We start from the raw sequence: 19,463 nt of genomic DNA, 5'->3' as shown, positions 1-19,463 counted from the left end.
CAGTGGGCTCACCACCTGCAGGAGGGACCGTAAGGGGCCGGTGCTGAGAGGATCGGGCATTAGTCGAAGGTGGGGGCCTCGACAACCCGATCCCTGGACACGGAAGCTAGCTCTAGGGACGTGGAATGTCACCTCGCTGGCGGGGAAGGAGCCTGAGATTGTGCGTGAGGTTGAGAGGTTCCGACTACAGATAGTCGGGATCACCTTTACGCACGGCCTGGGCTCTGGAACCACACTCCTCGAGAGAGGATGGATTCTCCACCACTCTGGAGTTGCCCATGGTGAAAGGCGTCGGCCTGGTGTGGGTTTGCTTATAGCCCCCCAGCTCAGCCGCCATGTGTTGGAGTTTACCCCGGTGAATGAGAGGGTCGTTTCCCTGCGCCTACGGGTCGGGGATAGGTCTCTCACTGTCGTGTGTGCCTACTGGCCAAACGGCAGTATAGAGTACCCGGCCTTCTTGGGGTCTCTGGGAGGGGTCTCTGGGAGGGGTGCTGGATAGTGCTCCGACTGGGGACTCCGTCGTTCTACTAGGAGACTTCAATGCTCATGTGGGCAGCGACAGTGACACCTGGAGGGGCGTGATTGGGAGGAACGGCCCCCCTGATCTGAACCCGAGCGGTGTTCAGTTATTGGACTTCTGTGCAAGTTACAGTTTGTCCATAACGAACACCATGTTCAAGCATAAGGGTGTCCATCAGTGCACGTGGCACCAGGACACCCTAGGCCGTAGGTCGATGATCAACTTTGTGGTCGTTTCATCTGACCTGCGGCCGTATGTCTTGGACACTCGGGTAAAGAGAGGGGCGGAGCTGTCAACTGATCACCACCTGGTGGTGAGTTGAATCCGATGGCGGGGGAGAAAGCTGGACAGACTCGGCAGACCCAAGCGTATTGTGAGGGTCTGCTGGGAATGTTTGGCCGAGTCTCCTGTCAGAGAAATCTTCAACTCCCACCTCCGGCAGAGCTTTAACCGGATCCCGAGGGAGGCCGAAGATATTGAGTCCGAGTGGACCATGTTCTCCACCTCCATTGTCGAAGCGGCCGCTCAGAGCTGTGGCCGTGAGGTCTCCGGTGCCTGTCGAGGCGGCAGTCCCCGAACCCGGTGGTGGAAACCGGAAGTAAGGGATGCCGTCAAGCTGAAGAAGGAGTCCTATCGGGCCTGGTTGGCTTGTGGGACTCCTGAGGCAGCTGACGGGTACCGGCAGGCCAAGCGAACTGCAGCCCAGGTGGTTGTCGAGGCAAAAACTCGGGCCTGGGAGGAGTTCGGTGAGGCCATGGAGAAGGACTATCGGCTGGCCTCAAAGAGATTCTGGCAAACCGTCCGGCGCTTTAGGAGAGGGAAGCAGTGCCCTACCAATGCTGTTTACAGTAGAGGTGGGGAGCTGTTGACCTCAACTGGGGATGTCGTTGGACGGTGGAAGGAATACTTTGAGGATCTCCTCAATCCCGCCGTCACGTCTTCCATTGAGGAAGCAGAGGCTGAGGGCTCAGAGGTGGACTCGTCCATCACCCAAGCTGAAGTCACCGAGGTAGTAAAGAAACTCCTCGGTGGCAAGGCACCGGGGGTGGATGAGATCCGCCCTGAGTACCTCAAGTCTCTGGATGTTGTGGGGCTGTCTTGGCTGACACGCCTCTGCAGCATCGCGTGGCGGTCGGGGACAGTGCCTCTGGAATGGCAGACCGGGGTGGTGGTCCCTCTTTTTAAGAAGAGGGACCGGAGGGTGTGTTCCAACTATAGGGGGATCACACTTCTCAGCCTACCTGGGAAAGTCTATGCCAGGGTACTGGAGAGGAGAATACGGCCGATAGTAGAACCTCGGATTCAGGAGGAACAGTGTGGTTTTCGTCCAGGCCGTGGAACACTGGACGAGCTCTATACCCTCTACAGGGTGCTGGAGGGTTCATGGGAGTTTGCCCAACCAGTCCACATGTGTTTTGTGGATTTGGAAAAGGCATTCGACTGTGTCCCTCGCGGCGGCCTGTGGAGGGTGCTCCGGGAGTATGGGGTCAGGGGCCCTTTACTAAGGGCTGTCCGCATTGCCGGCAGAAAGTCAGACTTGTTCCCGGTGCATGTTGGACTCCGGCAGGGCTGCCCTTTGTCACCGGTTCTGTTCATAATTTTTATGGACAGAATTTCTAGGCGCAGCCAGGGGCCGGAGGGTGTCCGGTTTGGTGACGACACGATTTCCTCTCTGCTCTTTGCAGATGATGTTGTCGTGTTGGCTTCATCAGACCAGGACCTTCAGCATGCACTGGGACGGTTTGCAGCCGAGTGTGAAGTGGCTGGGATGAGAATCAGCACCTCCAAATCCGAGGCCATGGTCCTCAGTCGGAAAAGGGTGGCTTGCCCACTTCAGGTTGGTGGGGAGTTCCTGCCGCAAGTGGAGGAGTTTAAGTATCTTGGGGTTTTGTTCACGAGTGAGGGAAGGGTGGAACGGGAGATTGACAGACGGATCGGTGCAGCTTCTGCAGTAATGCGGTCGATGTACCGGTCTGTTGTGGTGAAGAAAGAGCTGAGCCGCAAGGCGAAACTCTCGATTTACCGGTCAATCTACATTCCTACTTTCACCTATGGTCATGAGCTCTGGGTCATGACCGAAAGGACAAGATCCCGGATACAGGCGGCCGAAATGAGCTTTCTCCGCAGGGTGGCTGGGCGATTCCTTAGAGATAGGGTGAGAAGCTCGGTCACTCGGGAGGAGCTTAGAGTAGATCCGCTGCTCCTCCACATCGGGAGGGGTCAGCTGAGGTGGCTCGGGCATCTGTTCCGGATGCCTCCTGGACGCCTTCCTTGGAAGGTGTTCCGGGCGCGTCCCACTGGGAGGAGACCCCGGGAAAGACCTAGGACACGCTGGAGAGACTATGTCTCCCGGCTGGCCTGGGAACGCCTTGGTGTCCCCCCGGAAGAGCTGGAAGAAGTGGCTAGGGAGAGGGAAGTCTGGGCATCTTTGCTTAGACTGCTGCCCCCGCGACCCGGCCTCGGATAAGCGTGAGAAGATGGATGGATGGATGGATGGATGGATATATATATATATATATATATATATATATATATATATATATATATATATATATATATATATATATATATATATATATATATATATATTGTGTATGTGAGTGCAGATGTAATTTGAGGGTCAATCCATATGAAATGAAGTGCATAAGAATATTACTATTTTAAGAGACTCAAATAATTTGACAATTGGCTGCTCAGTAGTTCCATGGCCAGGTGTGTCTGTTATTTCACTTACAAAATTAAAGATCTATGAGTTGATTTCAGTTGTAGTATTTGCATTTGGATTCTGTTGCTGTAAACCCATCAGGCAGATAGCAATCATTTGGTAGATAAAAAAAAACAACTATGGTGAATCTTTTTTTTTTCTATATATAAACTAAGTATAAATGTGCGTCTTTCTGTAAATGCATGTCTTCTGACCTTATGACCTTGCAGTCCTTGCAAGTGATGTGGAGCTGGATCATGTCCCGACATTCCACACTTTCTATTACCTGCAGAGGAACCTAAGAGACAGAGAGAAAGAGGGAGTTGTAAAGGGTTTATTGTTTGTTTTTCTTTTTTTTTATATGTATTTTGTTGATGTTTAAGGACTAAAATGCTTCTTTCTACTGCTTTGACAAACTTACTGAGATATCTACAAACTGGGAAAAATGATAAATAACCAATTAAAAGCATTGTATCTACAGCAAGCAGCTTAACATCAGATTAAGCAAAAGGTCATCAACCAACTGAGAAATAAAATCTGTGACTTCAGCTCCTGGTCTGTTTTAGAGCCATCATGACTAATGTCCATGTTTGTTGACTAGTTCTGCCATGCTATATACCCTGCACATCATTTATAAATTGTATTTAGAAATAAATTAAGTAGCATAGCATGAAAGTCACCAGTGGTCCTACTGTCTACAACAGTCAGCAATAAGCTAGCTGTCAAGAGAAAGGGAACAACAGACATCAGCTAAGATGATGATGGTGGTGGACTGCTTTTCAGCACAGCAATTGTGTAGTCTTATAAGATGTAATTTTTTAAGCAAAGGAAAGATGTTGGATGAATATTAGTTGTCAGACTGTTCTCAACACTAAGGTGTAAAAAATGACCCCAATCCCTTTCAAAATCTCTTTGTAGACTCAAAGAGTCAAAGATAAACTTTTACCAGCAGCATTTTTGTAATGAATTGGTCAAGAACCGTCTCAACCCGAGATGGAACAATTTGAAGAGTAAACTGTCTGAACCGTGACACTGGAAAAAGGGGTTCAATTAAATGTTCAATTAAAAGGTTAAAGATTTATCCTACTAATGCAAAACAGGGGACTGAATACCCTCTACAGTGGGTTAAATTCAGGTGGTTTTATACATAATTTTCAGCATTTGGAAGAACTATGTTTATTCAGAAAAACAGGTAGCAATAATTCATTTGTGTCACTTAAGTTAACACGAAACACCAATAAGCTTACATGCGTGATTTGAAATATTCCAGAATTTATTCATGTCAACAACACAGGTAGGCTGTGTACCAGCTTTACAACAGAAAAGAGGATGTGCACGAGTCATCTGATGAGCAGCAAATGAACTACAATCAACAATGGAAAGTATGTCAGAAAAAAAGCTGGAAAAAAGCTGATGGTAAGATTCCTACAATACCAAAGCTTTTTTGAATGACTCAAGCATAACACACAAAAATGACCTTTTTTTCTACACAAAATTTCTACACCAAGAATGATCTTTCTCTATCTTAAGGAATGTTAAGAAACGCCACCAAACCACACTTACATTGACTACGGACTCTTTGAACTTGACATGTAGGCGATAGCTGGATATGGCAATGATTGCATCCTTTGCTCTCCCTACGTACTGTGTAAACTCTCCAAACAGCTCTGGGAACGGCACCTGCAACAAAAGTAAAGCATTACATCAAACTACTAAATAAAAACAAAACAGCTACATTTTAGGATCTTTGGCAAAGAAAATAAAAAAATCTTTTGGTGAACATTTCAAGAAAGCAAACATTTAATTCAAGTAAATTTATTCTAAATTGAAGTAATTTTTTTTGTTGAACGTAATGACAAATCATTCTGCCTTATGTCAGGCGTGATTAGCGCATTTCAAAGTTTCAAATTTTCAGCCCCACTTCTGCTCACTCCATGCTAACAACGACCAGGAATTTCCAAAAGGGACTGAACTTCACAAGAACAAGTTGGTCACTTTAAAAAAATTCAAGCAGAAAAGCAGATACAGTTTTAACTGGTTTGGAACATTACACCAGCTAAAAAGCCATACAATGAAGGGGAGTTCATTAAAAAATGCCTCAGTGACGTTGTTAAAATCTTGTCTTCTGAAAACGACAAACTAAACCGCATGGTATCAGACGTTCAACTTTCCCGCCACACTGTTTAACACAGAATATGGGACATTAACACGGCTATTGAATCACAGTTGCACTCTGACCTGGAATGGCAGAAGTCCCGCTAAGCAACATGCATAGTAAAAGAAAAACCCTATTGTAAATTATTATATTTTTGTTTGTGAATTTGGTTGAACTGCGAGTTTGTGTGTGTGTGTGAGACACACATGTGCACACAATGTTCATTGTTGAAAATGACTGGCCTGTGGTCTTAGTACTGTAGGAGCCAATTTCTGTCATAATCATGTTGGTATGTGACATTTACAATAAATTTGGCTGAGCAGAGGTGTGTGTGTGTGTGTGTGTGTGTGTGTGTGTGTGTGTGTGTGTGAGTGAGAGAGAGAGAGAGAGAGAGAGAGAGAGAGAGAGAGAGAGAGAAAGAGAGAGAGAGAGAGAGAGAGAAAGGAAGGGATGGGTGATGTTCGTGTGTGCCCATGTGTATGTTGTGGCACTTTGCGGTAACACAGTAAACAATGTGTCTCCCTGCTTTTGAGGGTTTGAGATGCTCTCTTGTGGACTTCACTTCACCTGATTTCCCTGAGCCATTTATGAATGGATTTGGAAGAACGTTTTCAATTAACCATGACCCAGGAGCTACACAGGGTTCCCAGGGTCACGAAAAGAAAAAATGGAGCCCATAATCACAGTTACTTTAACATAATTCCTAATGGATAAGTACAGAACCTAAATCCAAACAAAGTTACAGAAGGGTCCAAGAAACACCAAGGCTTTAGGTAAGCAATTAGATAGAATTAAAGACTTTTTTTTTGACACACATTCTAAATAGTATTTGGCATGTAGGTGGCATGTAATTGTAGATTTGGAAGACTTGATAACATCCATCCATCCATCCATCTTCTCCCGCTTATCCGATTGCCGGGTCGCGGGGGCAGCAGTCTAAGCAAAGATGCCCAGACTTCCCTCTCCCTAGACACTTCTTCCAGCTCTTCCGGGGGGACACCAAGGCGTTCCCAGGCCAGCCGGGAGACATAGTCTCTCCAGCGTGTCCTAGGTCTTCCCCGGGGTCTCCTCCCAGTGGGACGCGCCCGGAACACCTTCCCAGGAAGGCGTCCAGGAGGCATCCGGAACAGATGCCCGAGCCACCTCAGCTGACCCCTCTCGATGTGGAGGAGCAGCGGATCTACTCCGAGCTCCTCCCGAGTGACTAAGCTTCTCACCCTATCTCTAAGGGATCGCCCAGCCACCCTGCGGAGGAAGCACATTTCGGCCGCCTGTATCCGGGATCTTGTCCTTTCGGTCATGACCCAGAGCTCATGACCATAGGTGAGAGTAGGAACGTAGATTGACCGGTAAATCGAAAGTTTCGCCTTGCGGCTCAGCTCCTTCTTCACCACGACAGACCGGTACATCGACCGCATTACTGCAGAAGCTGCACCGATCCGTCTGTCAATCTCCCGTTCCACCCTTCCCTCACTCGTGAACAAAACCCCAAGATACTTAAACTCCTCCACTTGCGGCAGAAACTCCCCACCAACCTGAAGTGGGCAAGCCACCCTTTTCCGACTGAGGACCATGGCCTCGGATTTGGAGGTGCTGATTCTCATCCCAGCCGCTTCACACTCGGCTGCAAACCGTCCCAGTGCATGCTGAAGGTCCTGGTCTGATGAAGCCAACACGACAACATCATCTGCAAAGAGCAAAGACGAAATCGTGTCGTCACCAAACCGGACACCCTCCGACCCCTGGCTGCGCCTAGAAATTCTGTCCATAAAAATTATGAACAGAACCGGTGACAAAGGGCAGCCCTGCCGGAGTCCAACATGCACCGGGAACAAGTCTGACTTACTGCCGGCAATGCGAACCAAGCTCCTGCTTCGGTCATACAGGGACCGGACAGCCCTTAGTAAAGGGCCCCCGACCCCATACTCCCGGAGCACCCTCCACAGGCCGCCGCGAGGGACACAGTCGAATGCCTTTTCCAAATCCACAAAGCACATGTGGACTGGTTGGGCAAACTCCCATGAACCCTCCAGCACCCTGTAGAGGGTATAGAGCTGGTCCAGTGTTCCACGGCCTGGACGAAAACCACATTGTTCCTCCTGAATCCGAGGTTCTACTATCGGCCGTATTCTCCTCTCCAGTACCCTGGCATAGACTTTCCCAGGTAGGCTGAGAAGTGTGATCCCCCTATAGTTGGAACACACCCTCCGGTCCCTCTTCTTAAAAAGAGGGACCACCACCCCGGTCTGCCATTCCAGAGGCACTGTCCCCGACCGCCACGCGATGCTGCAGAGGCGTGTCAGCCAAGACAGCCCCACAACATCCAGAGACTTGAGGTACTCAGGGCGGATCTCATCCACCCCCGGTGCCCTGCCACCGAGGAGTTTCTTTACTACCTCGGTGACTTCAGCTTGGGTGATGGACGAGTCCGCCTCTGAGCCCTCAGCCTCTGCTTCCTCAATGGAAGACGTGACGGCGGGATTGAGGAGATCCTCGAAGTATTCCTTCCACCGTCCAACGACATCCCCAGTTGAGGTCAACAGCTCCCCACCTCTACTGTAAACAGCATTGGTGGGGCACTGCTTTCCCCTCCTGAGGCGCCGGACGGTTTGCCAGAATCTCTTCGAGGCCAGCCGATAGTCCTTCTCCATGGCCTCACCGAGCTCCTCCCAGGCCCGAGTTTTTGCCTCGATAACCACCCGGGCTGCAGTTCGCTTGGCCCGCCGGTACCTGTCAGCTGCCTCAGGAGTCCCACAAGCCAACCAGGCCAGGTAGGACTCCTTCTTCAGCTTGACGGCATCCCTTACTTCCGGTTTCCACCACCGGGTTCGGGGATTGCCGCCTCGACAGGCACCGGAGACCTTACTGCCACAGCTCCGAGCGGCCGCTTCGACAATGGAGGTGGAGAACATGGTCCACTCGGACTCAATATCTCCGGCCTCCCTCGGGATCTGGTCAAAGCTCCGCCGGAGGTGGGAGTTGAAGATCTCTCTTACAGGAGGCTCGGCCAAACGTTCCCAGCAGACCCTCACAGTACGCTTGGGTCTGCCGAGTCTGTCCAGCTTCCTCCCCCGCCATCGGATCCAACTCACCACCAGGTGGTGATCAGTTGACAGCTCCGCCCCTCTCTTTACCCGAGTGTCCAAGACATACGGCCGCAGGTCAGATGAAACGACCACAAAGTCGATCATCGACCTGCGGCCTAGGGTGTCCTGGTGCCACGTGTACTGATGGACACCCTTATGCTTGAACATGGTGTTCGTTATGGACAAACTGTAACTAGCACAGAAGTCCAATAACTGAACACCGCTCGGGTTCAGATCAGGGGGGCCGTTCCTCCCAATCACGCCCCTCCAGGTGTCACTGTCGCTGCCCACGTGTGCATTGAAGTCTCCTAGTAGAACGACGGAGTCCCCAGTCGGAGCACTGTCCAGCACCCCTCCCAGAGACCCCAAGAAGGCCGGGTACTCTATACTGCCGTTTGGCCCGTAGGCACACACGACAGTGAGAGACCTATCCCCGACCCGTAGGCGCAGGGAAACGACCCTCTCGTTCACCGGGGTAAACTCCAACACATGGCGGCTGAGCTGGGGGGCTATAAGCAAACCCACACCAGCCCGACGCCTTTCACCATGGGCAGCTCCAGAGTTGTAAAGAGTCCATCCTCTCTCGAGGAGTGTGGTTCCAGAGCCCAGGCCGTGCGTAGAGGTGATCCCGACTATCTCTAGTCGGAACCTCTCAACCTCACGCACAATCTCAGGCTCCTTCCCCGCCAGCGAGGTGACATTCCACGTCCCTAGAGCTAGCTTCCGTGTCCAGGGATCGGGTTGTCGAGGCCTCCACCTTCGACTGCTGCCCGATCCTCTTAGCACCGGCCCCTTACGGTCCCTCCTGCAGGTGGTGAGCCCACTGGAAGGCGGCCCCACGTCGCTCCTTCGGGCTGAGCCCGGCCGGACCCTGTGGGGGAAGGCCCGGCCACCAGGCGCTCGCATACGAGCCCCAACCCCGGGCCTGGCTCCAGGGTGGGGCCCCGGCTGCGCCATACCGGGCGACGTCACGGTCCCTGATGTAGTATCTCTCATAAGGGGTTTTGACTTGATAACAATAATATAGTAATACTACATGAATTCTACCCTCTTCTGCAACTCTTCAAACATGATCCTCCTCACTGTGTATGAAGTACCTGTGTACTTCATACACTTTATACCTGTGTATCCTTATCCATGTACTTTCATTACAGCTCCTGTTGTTTAAACTTGATTATTATTGCTTGAACAGCAAATATGAGTATTTTAACCTATGAGCTACTTTTTCTAGTCATTGTTGCCTTATTTATGAAAGTCAACACACGTTTTTTATTTAGTTTTGTATTTCATCTTTCCCATATTGATGAATGTCTAAGGGAACTACAGCATTAAAAATTCCTGCCAAGCTTAAAACTAAGCTTTGGACCTGGGTTTCATCCTGTGCAACAGGACACTGGACTTGTAGCAGGGAGGTGACCAATTAGACTGAAAAACAATTGTTGTGCCAGAACCTTTGCACAATGCAAACTCAGCATGTACACTATCCACACATTCTGTGCATCTCTTCTGGGTTTGTGTATGCTAAAGGTATTGTATAAAATATACTGTTTGATTATTTAAAAAAAAAATGAAATAATTCACTGGTAAGTAAACAGTCCAAGAAGCCCATTAAAAACAGTGGTGAATGACAAACAGCTCTGTAATGAACATCCTCCTAGAGATAGGCACAATAATGTCAAAATAAACCATTAAAAAGAGTCTTTATCGGAGTAGATTCAGGGGGATTTCACAAGATCTAATCAACTGGTTAGCCACAGAAGCAAGCAAACCAAATTAGAGTTTGACAATCAGATAAAGATCAACTTATAGACAGAGGTGGGAAGTAATGAAGTACAAATACTTTGTTACTGTACTTAAGTAGATTTTTCTGTATCAGTTCTTTACTTCAATATTTTTTTTTAAACAATTCCTGGCTCTCACCACAGACGTAGACTAGTTTACTAAGCGAACAATGAGCGAGGCAGGAGGCAACAAGAAGTATGGGGTTAATGTGAATGAGACAGAGGGAGTCAGCGATGTAAACATAACTGAGAACAGAAAACAGGGGGTGACAGTGAAGAGAAAAAAATTAGCTGCAATGTTTAATCCTCGCTGAATAATGTATGTTTCACCTCCTGATGTTCAATAAACCGAATGTTGTGATCTCTTAAGCTCTTTGACGGTGTCCTAACTGCAGTGGTGAAAAACTGATCGGTAGAACAAACCCAAGAACACGTGCACGCCAGGTAAGAAGAGTGAACGTAGCGTATAACACCTTGTGCATTACAAATTTAATTGTGTTCCATCATAACTCATTCCATGCATAATTATTTCATAAGATTTGAAATGTTTGTCATTAGATTGGGTGAAGTGTGTAGCCATATTGCTGTGATTCTTGATACTTTATATCAGCGGTCCCCAACCTTTTTGCGGACCGGCTTTATGTCAGACAATATTTTCACGGACCGGCCATTAAGGTGTGGTGGATAAATACAACTAAATAAAATGATAACGACCAGCATAAAAAAAATATTTTCTAAATATATTAATAAACATAAATCCACTGTGTTGATTTTTGTTCATTTTGCTAGCTTGGGGTTTCAATTTAGCGTGTGTATTAGTGTATTATGTGTTAGCGGCCGGAGCAGCCCCTTTAAGAAGGTAGCAGATGTTGGTAAGACATGTGACTGAGGCATCTTGACATGCATCAAGAGTGAGTCATAGACAGATATGGCGGATAGACTCCAGTAATTTTCCAAAATAAAAAAACGTTCAGAATCAGATCATAAATAAAACGGAAACAATGTCAGTTATGTATTCTTTCTGTGCGGCCCGGTACCAATTGACCCACGGACCGGTGCCGGACCGGTGCACGAAAAATGCATTATGTGGTGTTGTTTTAGATAAAAGTAGATAGTATCCAGTCTTCTGTCTTCACTGCTGTAATCCAAAAGTTACTTTGTGTGTTGTTTTTCGTAAATCTAAACACTTTAATTATCCAACAGCAAGTTTGTTCCTGGTCTGAGAGAGCCTACAACCACCGATCAACATGGTCCTAGTTAGAATTTTGACATTTTTAATCGACGAGAATAAATAAAGTGTCACAGTATCACTGTGTATAAACCGTCACCCGCCGATGTTTTGAGTTAGAGATGAGATAATCCGGATTCATTCGGGTTAAATAACCCAATCCTTTTTATTAATGAATCCTTCTCTTCATTTACTCGGATCACTTGAGCCTTTGGTTATCTAGCTACTAACAACATATGTAAATACAAAGTGTTGATTACACCGTTTTGTTATTCTATGTTGTTTTTAGCAAGTAACTGTAGCAGAAGTAGCTGACAGTTGTTCAGGAAACTGCCTGTATGGTCTGAAACAAAAGAGACTAAAAAATCAAGTCCTCGGTAATCCATCTGAACCGTGGGATTCAGCGGATCTGTTGGACTCGTAGAGTGTAGTGAAACAGCCGGATCCGAGAAACTTGTGAATTGTATTTGTGAGATTTTGCCTGGGATTTATGAGTGGGAGTTACAGCTTTAGTGAATTCTAAGGATTCAGTGAGTGCCCTCTACTGGAATTACATGACAAATGCGGGCAGAATCCCTGCTGACTCCAGGGACTCTTAAAGGGTTGGATCCATTCACTGAGTGATTCAGAAGGATTTGAATCTGTAAATGGATTCGGATTTCTCATCAGTATTTTGAATGTGCATATTAGCTAACCGGAAATATCCAAGGTCCAAAAAGTCTCTTCCTTACATGAAGGTATGGCCGTTGAAATGGTCTATATATTATCACCTCTGATTGCTTTAAACCTCACCAGACAAACCACAGAAGCTTCACAAAACAGAAGAACACTAACCCATGATGCTAATCATGGTTTAAAAGCAACCCAATAAATGTTTTAAGGCAAAAAAGAGGAATCACCTAAAATGGCCAAGATAGTCTCCTAACCTTAATCCAACTAAGCAGCATTTCACTTGCTGAAGGCAAAAAAACACAACAAGAACAAGCAGGTACTTGAGCTGCAGTAAAGGCCTAAAAGTACATCTCGTGAGAAATATGGGTTCCAGCATTAAAAACCATGCCTAGATGAATTATTATGCTAGTTTATACAATTGATACCTTAAAGGGATGAGGACTGTTCACCAGAATTTCAACAAACCACTGTAGACAGCAAAATAACAATACATTTGGCCTTTGTCCAATTATTTTCTAATTCATTTCCAGGAGTGTCTCACCTGTAGATCCTCCTCCTCCAGGATAGGGGGCTTTTTTGGGAAGATCTGGTTGGCTTGAACACACTCCAGACTCTGCTGTCCCTCCTCTTCCTGCCAAGACAGAAGGATACAAAAGAACAGAATTGCCCTACAGTAAAAACTATGGGCAAAGATGATGACCCCATGGCCAGCAAAAGTCCTACACAACTTTCCAAATGCTAGCATTATTCTACACCAAACAAATGTGGTGCTTTTTGGCCCATTCTGTTATGTGTATGTTCACCCCCACACCACAATAAACAATTTTAAATCTTATTTCCTAAAGCAAGATCACTTATTCATTCATTCATTCATTCATTTTCTCTCGCTTATCCGTAATTCGGGTTGCGGGGGCAGCAGTCTAAGCAGGCCCCCGCCTTCGACTGCTGCCCAATCCCCACAGCACCGTCCCTTACGGTCCCTCCTGCAGGTGGTGAGCCCACGGGAAGATCACTTAACTGTGGCTTAATACTCCAAGCGCAGTGTTCATGTATCTTTCGTAGTTTAAAATTAAATAACAGCACAGCAACACTTATTACAGCGTTAAACTGAAAATACTGTCGTGCTACTGGAAATAAAAGAAACTTGAGCAATTTCATTCCATCTACAATAATACATTTCAGATAGATCCTTCACCAGCACCTTGGAAAAATGTGCTAATGTAGAATCATGACTGACATCACCACCAACATATACATAGTCAATTTTCTCAACATCTGTTTGTGTATCTGTGTTGAATAAACACATAGCATAAAGTATGTGAGCTAATTAAAATTATTTAAAAAAAGACAAAATCTCTAAGGCCAAGGAGGAGGTTTATGGATGTGGTGAGGGAAGACATGCAGGTGGATGAAAGAGGCAGATGTAGAGTACAGGGGGGTATGGAGACAGATGATCCGCTGTGGCGACCCCTAATGGGAGAAGCCGAAAGAAGAAGACACGTCTATTTAATGACCATTTGTTATAAGTAATCAGTGCAGACATATTTCTGTAGCTTTTATTACATAATGTGTGTGGTCAAATACTTTCAAAAATATACTGAATGCTGACAGTTCTCATTAATAAAGTTCTCATATCATCAAGCAGCATTCAGCCAGTGAATGTGCTATATATAAGGTACTCCATTTTTCTATAAAGTAAATATGCTTTTATGTCCAGGTCACTGCCTATTCCAAACTAAATAATAAAATGGAAAAAACTCAGCATCAACTGATACATGACGAGCATGTAAAAATCTTATATAAGTTAAAAAGAAAACCAAACAAAGTACATTTGTTTATGTACGCAAGGCTGAGCCACTATGAATCAGATTTATTGCACCATGATATAAATCATAACTCAAATTCTGAAATTTCAGAAAATCTGGCAATGTAATTGGTCTATTTTTTTTTCTTCATGCTTAAGATTAAGTTTATGTCAACTAACTCCAATAACCCTAGGGTATGAAATGGAAATAAAATAAAAAAGTGTCTAAGAGAAAATTAACAGATACTAAGAATTGTTGAGGCTGTCATAAAAGTATGTTATGGCAACATTGTTAAAATGGAAATATTAATACATATTAAAGATGGTTTCATGGAAGAGTATCCCGCAAATGATTAAATAACAAAATAGTGCTCATCAAACTTTCCTTCTCTATCACACTTAATTGAATATTACTGAGCTAGAAAACAATTATGTTATTTTGTATTTTTTCCCTCACCTCATACATGCTGTAGAATTCCGAAGAGGGGGAAAGAAGTAGTGCAAGCAGTTTCAGTAGTTTTTATTATTGTTATTATTTTTCAACAGGCTTTCTGTTTGACAAAGGTCATTTACATTCTAAAAGTCTCAGACACTCTACTAAAGGGATGAACACTTTTACACAAGATTGTCCCCCATAGACATAACAGAAAAAGAAAGACATAATCGGAAGATTCTGTTCTTTACCATGACCCCGGACGATGGAGTGTGAGCCACTGTTGTTGGCTTTTATCTGAAATCTGTCCCCAACTTGGCCTTTAGCTGCAACAAAAACATAAAGAAAATTATTCAGTAAAGGGGAAAATAAATGTAAAGTTTGTTTAAAGACTGGAAAAAAACATGCACGAGTTCTAATATGGACCACATCACAGCAACAGAGCAACACATTTCTATACATATACGGTGCGTTTAAAAGGTCCCTCTGCAGTGGCCGTGAAGAGTAGGTTATAGAAAAATATTATTATTAATTATTATTCTCACGCAACTCCTGCCCCCAAGGCAGGCAGGAGGCAACAAGAAGTCTGTGGTTAACGTGGATGAAACAAAGGGAGTCAGAAATGTAAACATGACTGGGAACAGAGACATTCCTGATCACCATCATCTTTTTTCTTATTGACTGTTTGACCATTTTATATTAAATATAAATAAATAAATATAAAAGAGGCAAAGTTAAAACTTTCAGCACAACACACGTTTATTTACGACGTCCTTTCTTTACTCTCACATAAAAAAATTATGAATAAACTCCACCAAAAACAATGTTTAATCAGTAAAATCCGCCATGATGCACACAATAAAAACAACAACCGACAAACGCACCGGCACATTTTGTGCCATTTGTTTCCTCATAACGACCAAAACGACCTTAAATTTTATATTAAAATACAATTTTTGATCGTACAGATAAGAACAATACATCATCCGAATCTATAAAGTGACTAGTTTTATTTGTATACCCTCATAATAACAACAACAAGCTGTGCTTCTGTAAAATAAAGAAAACAGACAGGGGGCGCTCTCTGCCGTCTGTCTCTCTGTCAGCTCACCTCCACTATACTCTTCCTTCAGGATCACCCCTACACCATATCTCTTTCCATCCACACCATGATAGAATAACTACCTTTCTCCACTCCATCACCATCTCAGCTACCTCTCGTCCTTTACCAGCCATAGTACCAACATTTAAAGTGCCAACCCGAACCTCCATTCTCCCACACTTTATGCAGTCTTTGTAGACATCTTCCTCCTCTCCTTCTCCTCCTCCTCCTCCTACAGCCAACAGTAGTCAAATTTCCCACTGGTACCCTGTTGGCTAACAATACATGTGGAGGTAGTTGATAACCCGGGCCTCAACCGATCCGATATGAAATTTAGGTTTGTGATCCACATGTTTGATTTGGAACGTTTTACGCTGGATGCCCTTCCTTACGACACAAGTTGTATATGGCTTCTATATATCATTTGTGTCTGAGTATGTATGTAAAGAATAAATAAATATTATTTTTCTCCTTGTTTTATAATGATCTGAATATAACTGATTCTTCTGTAAATAGCTCTGTGTCTGTCAGTGATTAGAGTTCAGTGGATGCTAATGGGGAATGTGGTAATGATGATGTTAATTCTCCAAAAAAAAAAAAAAAACGAGTACAACAAAATCTGCTCTAATAACTTCCCTGAATATTATTTTACACATTTTAATTCTGTGCCTAACTTTAGTAATTTGCATAGTAAATCTGTGTTGTAGGGGTTTGGGATTTTTTTAACAGCTATACAGATTTATACTCTGACTGTAAGAGGCTTGAGAGCCCCTATTGTAGAGTATAGCACTTTGTGAATTTGAATTTATTGCAGAAAAGGAGACACCAACATGCATGCGACACCAGACCCATTCACGAGATCTGCGAGATGTTTTCTCCTCCGAAAAACAAACATTGTTGAGATAGCAAGAGAATTATGTTGTGATCACAAGAAAGAAATATAATAATAATGCATGGCATAATGCATAATTAACATTCTAACATTTGTCATTATGCAGGGGGAGTGGTGGCTCCAGCGGTTAAGGCGCTGGGTTGCCGATCGGAAGGTCTGGGGTTCAAGCCCCGGTGTCGCCAAGCTGCCACTCTTGGGCCCTTAAGCAAGGCCCTTAACCCTCTATGCTCCGGGGTCCCTTACAAGGGAAATATCAAGGTCCGTGACGTGGGGCCGCCTTCCCGTGGGCTCACCACCTGCAGGAGGGACCGTAAGGGACGGTGCTGTGAGGATTGGGCAGCAGTCGAAGGCGGGGGCCTGCTTAGACTGCTGCCCCCGCGACCCGAATTACGGATAAGCGGGAGAAAATTAATGAAAGGATGAATGAATGTCATTATGCAAAGCCAAACACATTTCATTATAGCAACTCAATCATTTTATGACAATGTGCTTTTATCTCCACTCTGACTACTTATTAAGACTTGCACGAATGATCTTTGGAAACCACTTATTGTGATATGACTCCTAATATCTGAACAAGGATAAACAACTGTTGTGTTTAATCTCTTCCAGCTGCACAAGTTCTCAAAATGCAACAGCGTACAATAAAAACCCTACACTGAGCTAAATTTTGGCATGTCTGACAACAACTGATAAACCATATCTTCCACAAGCACACATCTTACCATAGCTAGTACACAGCATGTTACCATCTTCCACCACAAAGCAAGACCAAAAACCAACCACATCTGTACAATTCAGATGAAAAATGTCGATCTGTAACTTTTACATTACAATCATCCTATTTATACAACTAAGCAGATGAGGGTTAAGGGCCTTGCTAAAGGGCCCAGTAGTGGCAGCTTTGTGGTGAGGAAATATCAACTTACAACCCTCCAATCAGAAGACCAAAATCTTGGTCTTCAACAGCTTCCCACCTCCCAACTTTTAAAAAGAAGATTTTAATGTGACATTTAATAACTCCTGTTGGCTGGATGCTGGTGAACATTTTTGTGAAAAGCCATTCTGGCATCATGTCTAATATAGTAAAATAAGAAACAGAACCAAGATGATCATTGGTTACTTATGTGTTAAGTTATGGTGACAGTATTTCACCTGAGCAAACTCAGAAAACAATCAAAACAATCCCAGGTTTCCCTTTAGTACAGTGGCTAAATTAACTACAAATCAGATATCTGAAAAAAGTATTCCATCACAGTTTAGTAAAGAGGACTTTATGAATTTCTTCACTGAAAATAAAGTATTAGAAACAATTGTGGAGGTCCCACCTTTGACAGCATCTCATGATCCAGTCTCACCTAAAGCTCCACAATTACAATTACACTGCTTTACACATAGGACAGAAAGAGCTGTATGATGTTATTACCAAAGCCAAATCCACAACATGTCAGTTAAATCCCATTCCAAGTAAACTACTGAAAGAAGTGTTACAAACAGCTGGTGAACCTCTTCTGAATATTATTAACTCCTTCTTATCTTTAGCTCACGTCCCTAAACCCCTCATTTTAGCAGTTATTAAGCCTATACAAACTATGAAATTACAGACCCATTTCAAACCTTCGGTTCATGTCAAAGATTTTAGAAAAGATTGAGTCTGCCCAGTTATGTTCCTTCTTACGAGAAATTATATTTGAAGAGTTTCAGTCAGGTTTTAGGCCACATCATAGCACAGAAACTGCTGTAGTGAAAAAAAATCACAAATGACCTGTTGTTAGCTTCAGACAAAGGCTACTAGCTCTGTTGGTTTTACTAGATCTTATTACAGAATTACATCAGCATTCAGGGACAGGCATTAAGTTGGTTTAAATCCTACCTGTCTGATCATTACCATTTTGTAGCTTTAAATTGAGAACTATCCAGGGTTATCTAAGTTAAATATGGGTTGCCACACGGTTTAGTTCTAGGACCCCTGCTTTTCACAATATACATGTCTCCCTTGGGAAATATTATTAGAAGGTACGGGATTAGCTTCCATTGTTATGCCGATGATACCCAACTATATATCTCATCAAAACCAGGCAGAATATCTCAATTAACCCGGTTAACTGAGTGTGTTAAATAATTAAAAGATTTAATGATGCTAAATTTCGATTGCTAAATTCTGATAAGACAGAGCTTTTGCTCATCGGCCCTAAAACCAGTACACAGAAACTCCAGCAATTCAGCAAAACTTCTTCCACTTTAGAAATTTTGCTAAGAAACATGTGGTCTATATCTGCTGCAGAGAAGCTCGTCCATGCATTCATGACCTCCAGACTGGACTATTGTAATGCATTACAAGGTAATTGTCCTGCATCATTAATAAACAAGCTACATTTAGTCCAGAATGCAGCAGACAGAGTTCTCACCAGGTCGAGAAAGTATGACCATATAACCCCAATCTTATCATCCCTTAATCTTCCTGGCAGTGTTCAGGGCTCAGAAACACTCTCCCAGTTTATCCCACGATTAAAGACGAATCTGATTTAGCGAGTCCGACACATAACACACATCACATATCATAACCTTGTGCTCCAGTACATCTGATCAAATAATTCCTCTCCACTGCTTCTCTTTCTCTACCCATCCTGAGGCATCCTGAGGTTGCGCCAGCTCAAGTTGTGTCCCACCTAATGAACAGTATGGACATTCAAAGAGTAGCTGCCGACCCCACAAACATCCCAAACCATCTAGAGACGTACCAGCGTCCACTTGGATCCCACTTCATATAGAGTTTGGACATTGGACCTCTTCGAATTGTTAAAGGCTATGGCATTGAGAAGCTGGTGTTTGATCTATAATGACCTAAAATGTTAAACTATTTTATGAGTTGCCCAGTGGCTCCTGGTTCCACAACATCAAATGACTGTATAAGACTGTAGAAAGGACAATACTTATAATCTTACACTCCAGTACTCATGGTCGTTCTCACACCTAGTGTTTTGTATTGTTTGATTTATGATTACACCCTTGATATCACCCCAATTAGGATGGGTTCCCCTTTTTTAGTCTCAAGGTTTCTTCCTTATTCATCTCGGGAGTTTTTC

The 19,463-nt window shown here is 44.4% G+C and overlaps 1 protein-coding gene across 3 annotated transcripts in view; it reads right to left on the bottom strand.

Annotated features, from left to right (window-relative positions):
- The window catches only part of mtmr3 (myotubularin related protein 3), a 54,480-nt gene that overhangs the window by 33,559 nt on the left and 1,458 nt on the right, over positions 1-19,463 (bottom strand). For all 3 annotated transcript variants that reach the window (XM_083554415.1, XM_083554416.1, XM_083554417.1), the window contains exons 2-5: positions 14,635-14,709; positions 12,688-12,777; positions 4,788-4,904; positions 3,440-3,522 (exon numbers count right to left, since the gene is read on the bottom strand). In XM_083554415.1, coding sequence (XP_083410541.1) covers positions 3,440-3,522; positions 4,788-4,904; positions 12,688-12,777; positions 14,635-14,637 — 293 coding nt within the window. In that variant the 5' untranslated portion in view covers positions 14,638-14,709. The remainder of the gene's footprint in view (positions 1-3,439; positions 3,523-4,787; positions 4,905-12,687; positions 12,778-14,634; positions 14,710-19,463) is intronic.

This window comes from Silurus aristotelis, assembly GCF_946808225.1.
Source record: "Silurus aristotelis genome assembly, chromosome: 11".
Taxonomy (NCBI): domain Eukaryota; kingdom Metazoa; phylum Chordata; class Actinopteri; order Siluriformes; family Siluridae; genus Silurus; species Silurus aristotelis.
Note: the sequence above shows the minus strand (reverse complement) of the source record. Positions and strands in the feature narration are given on the sequence as shown.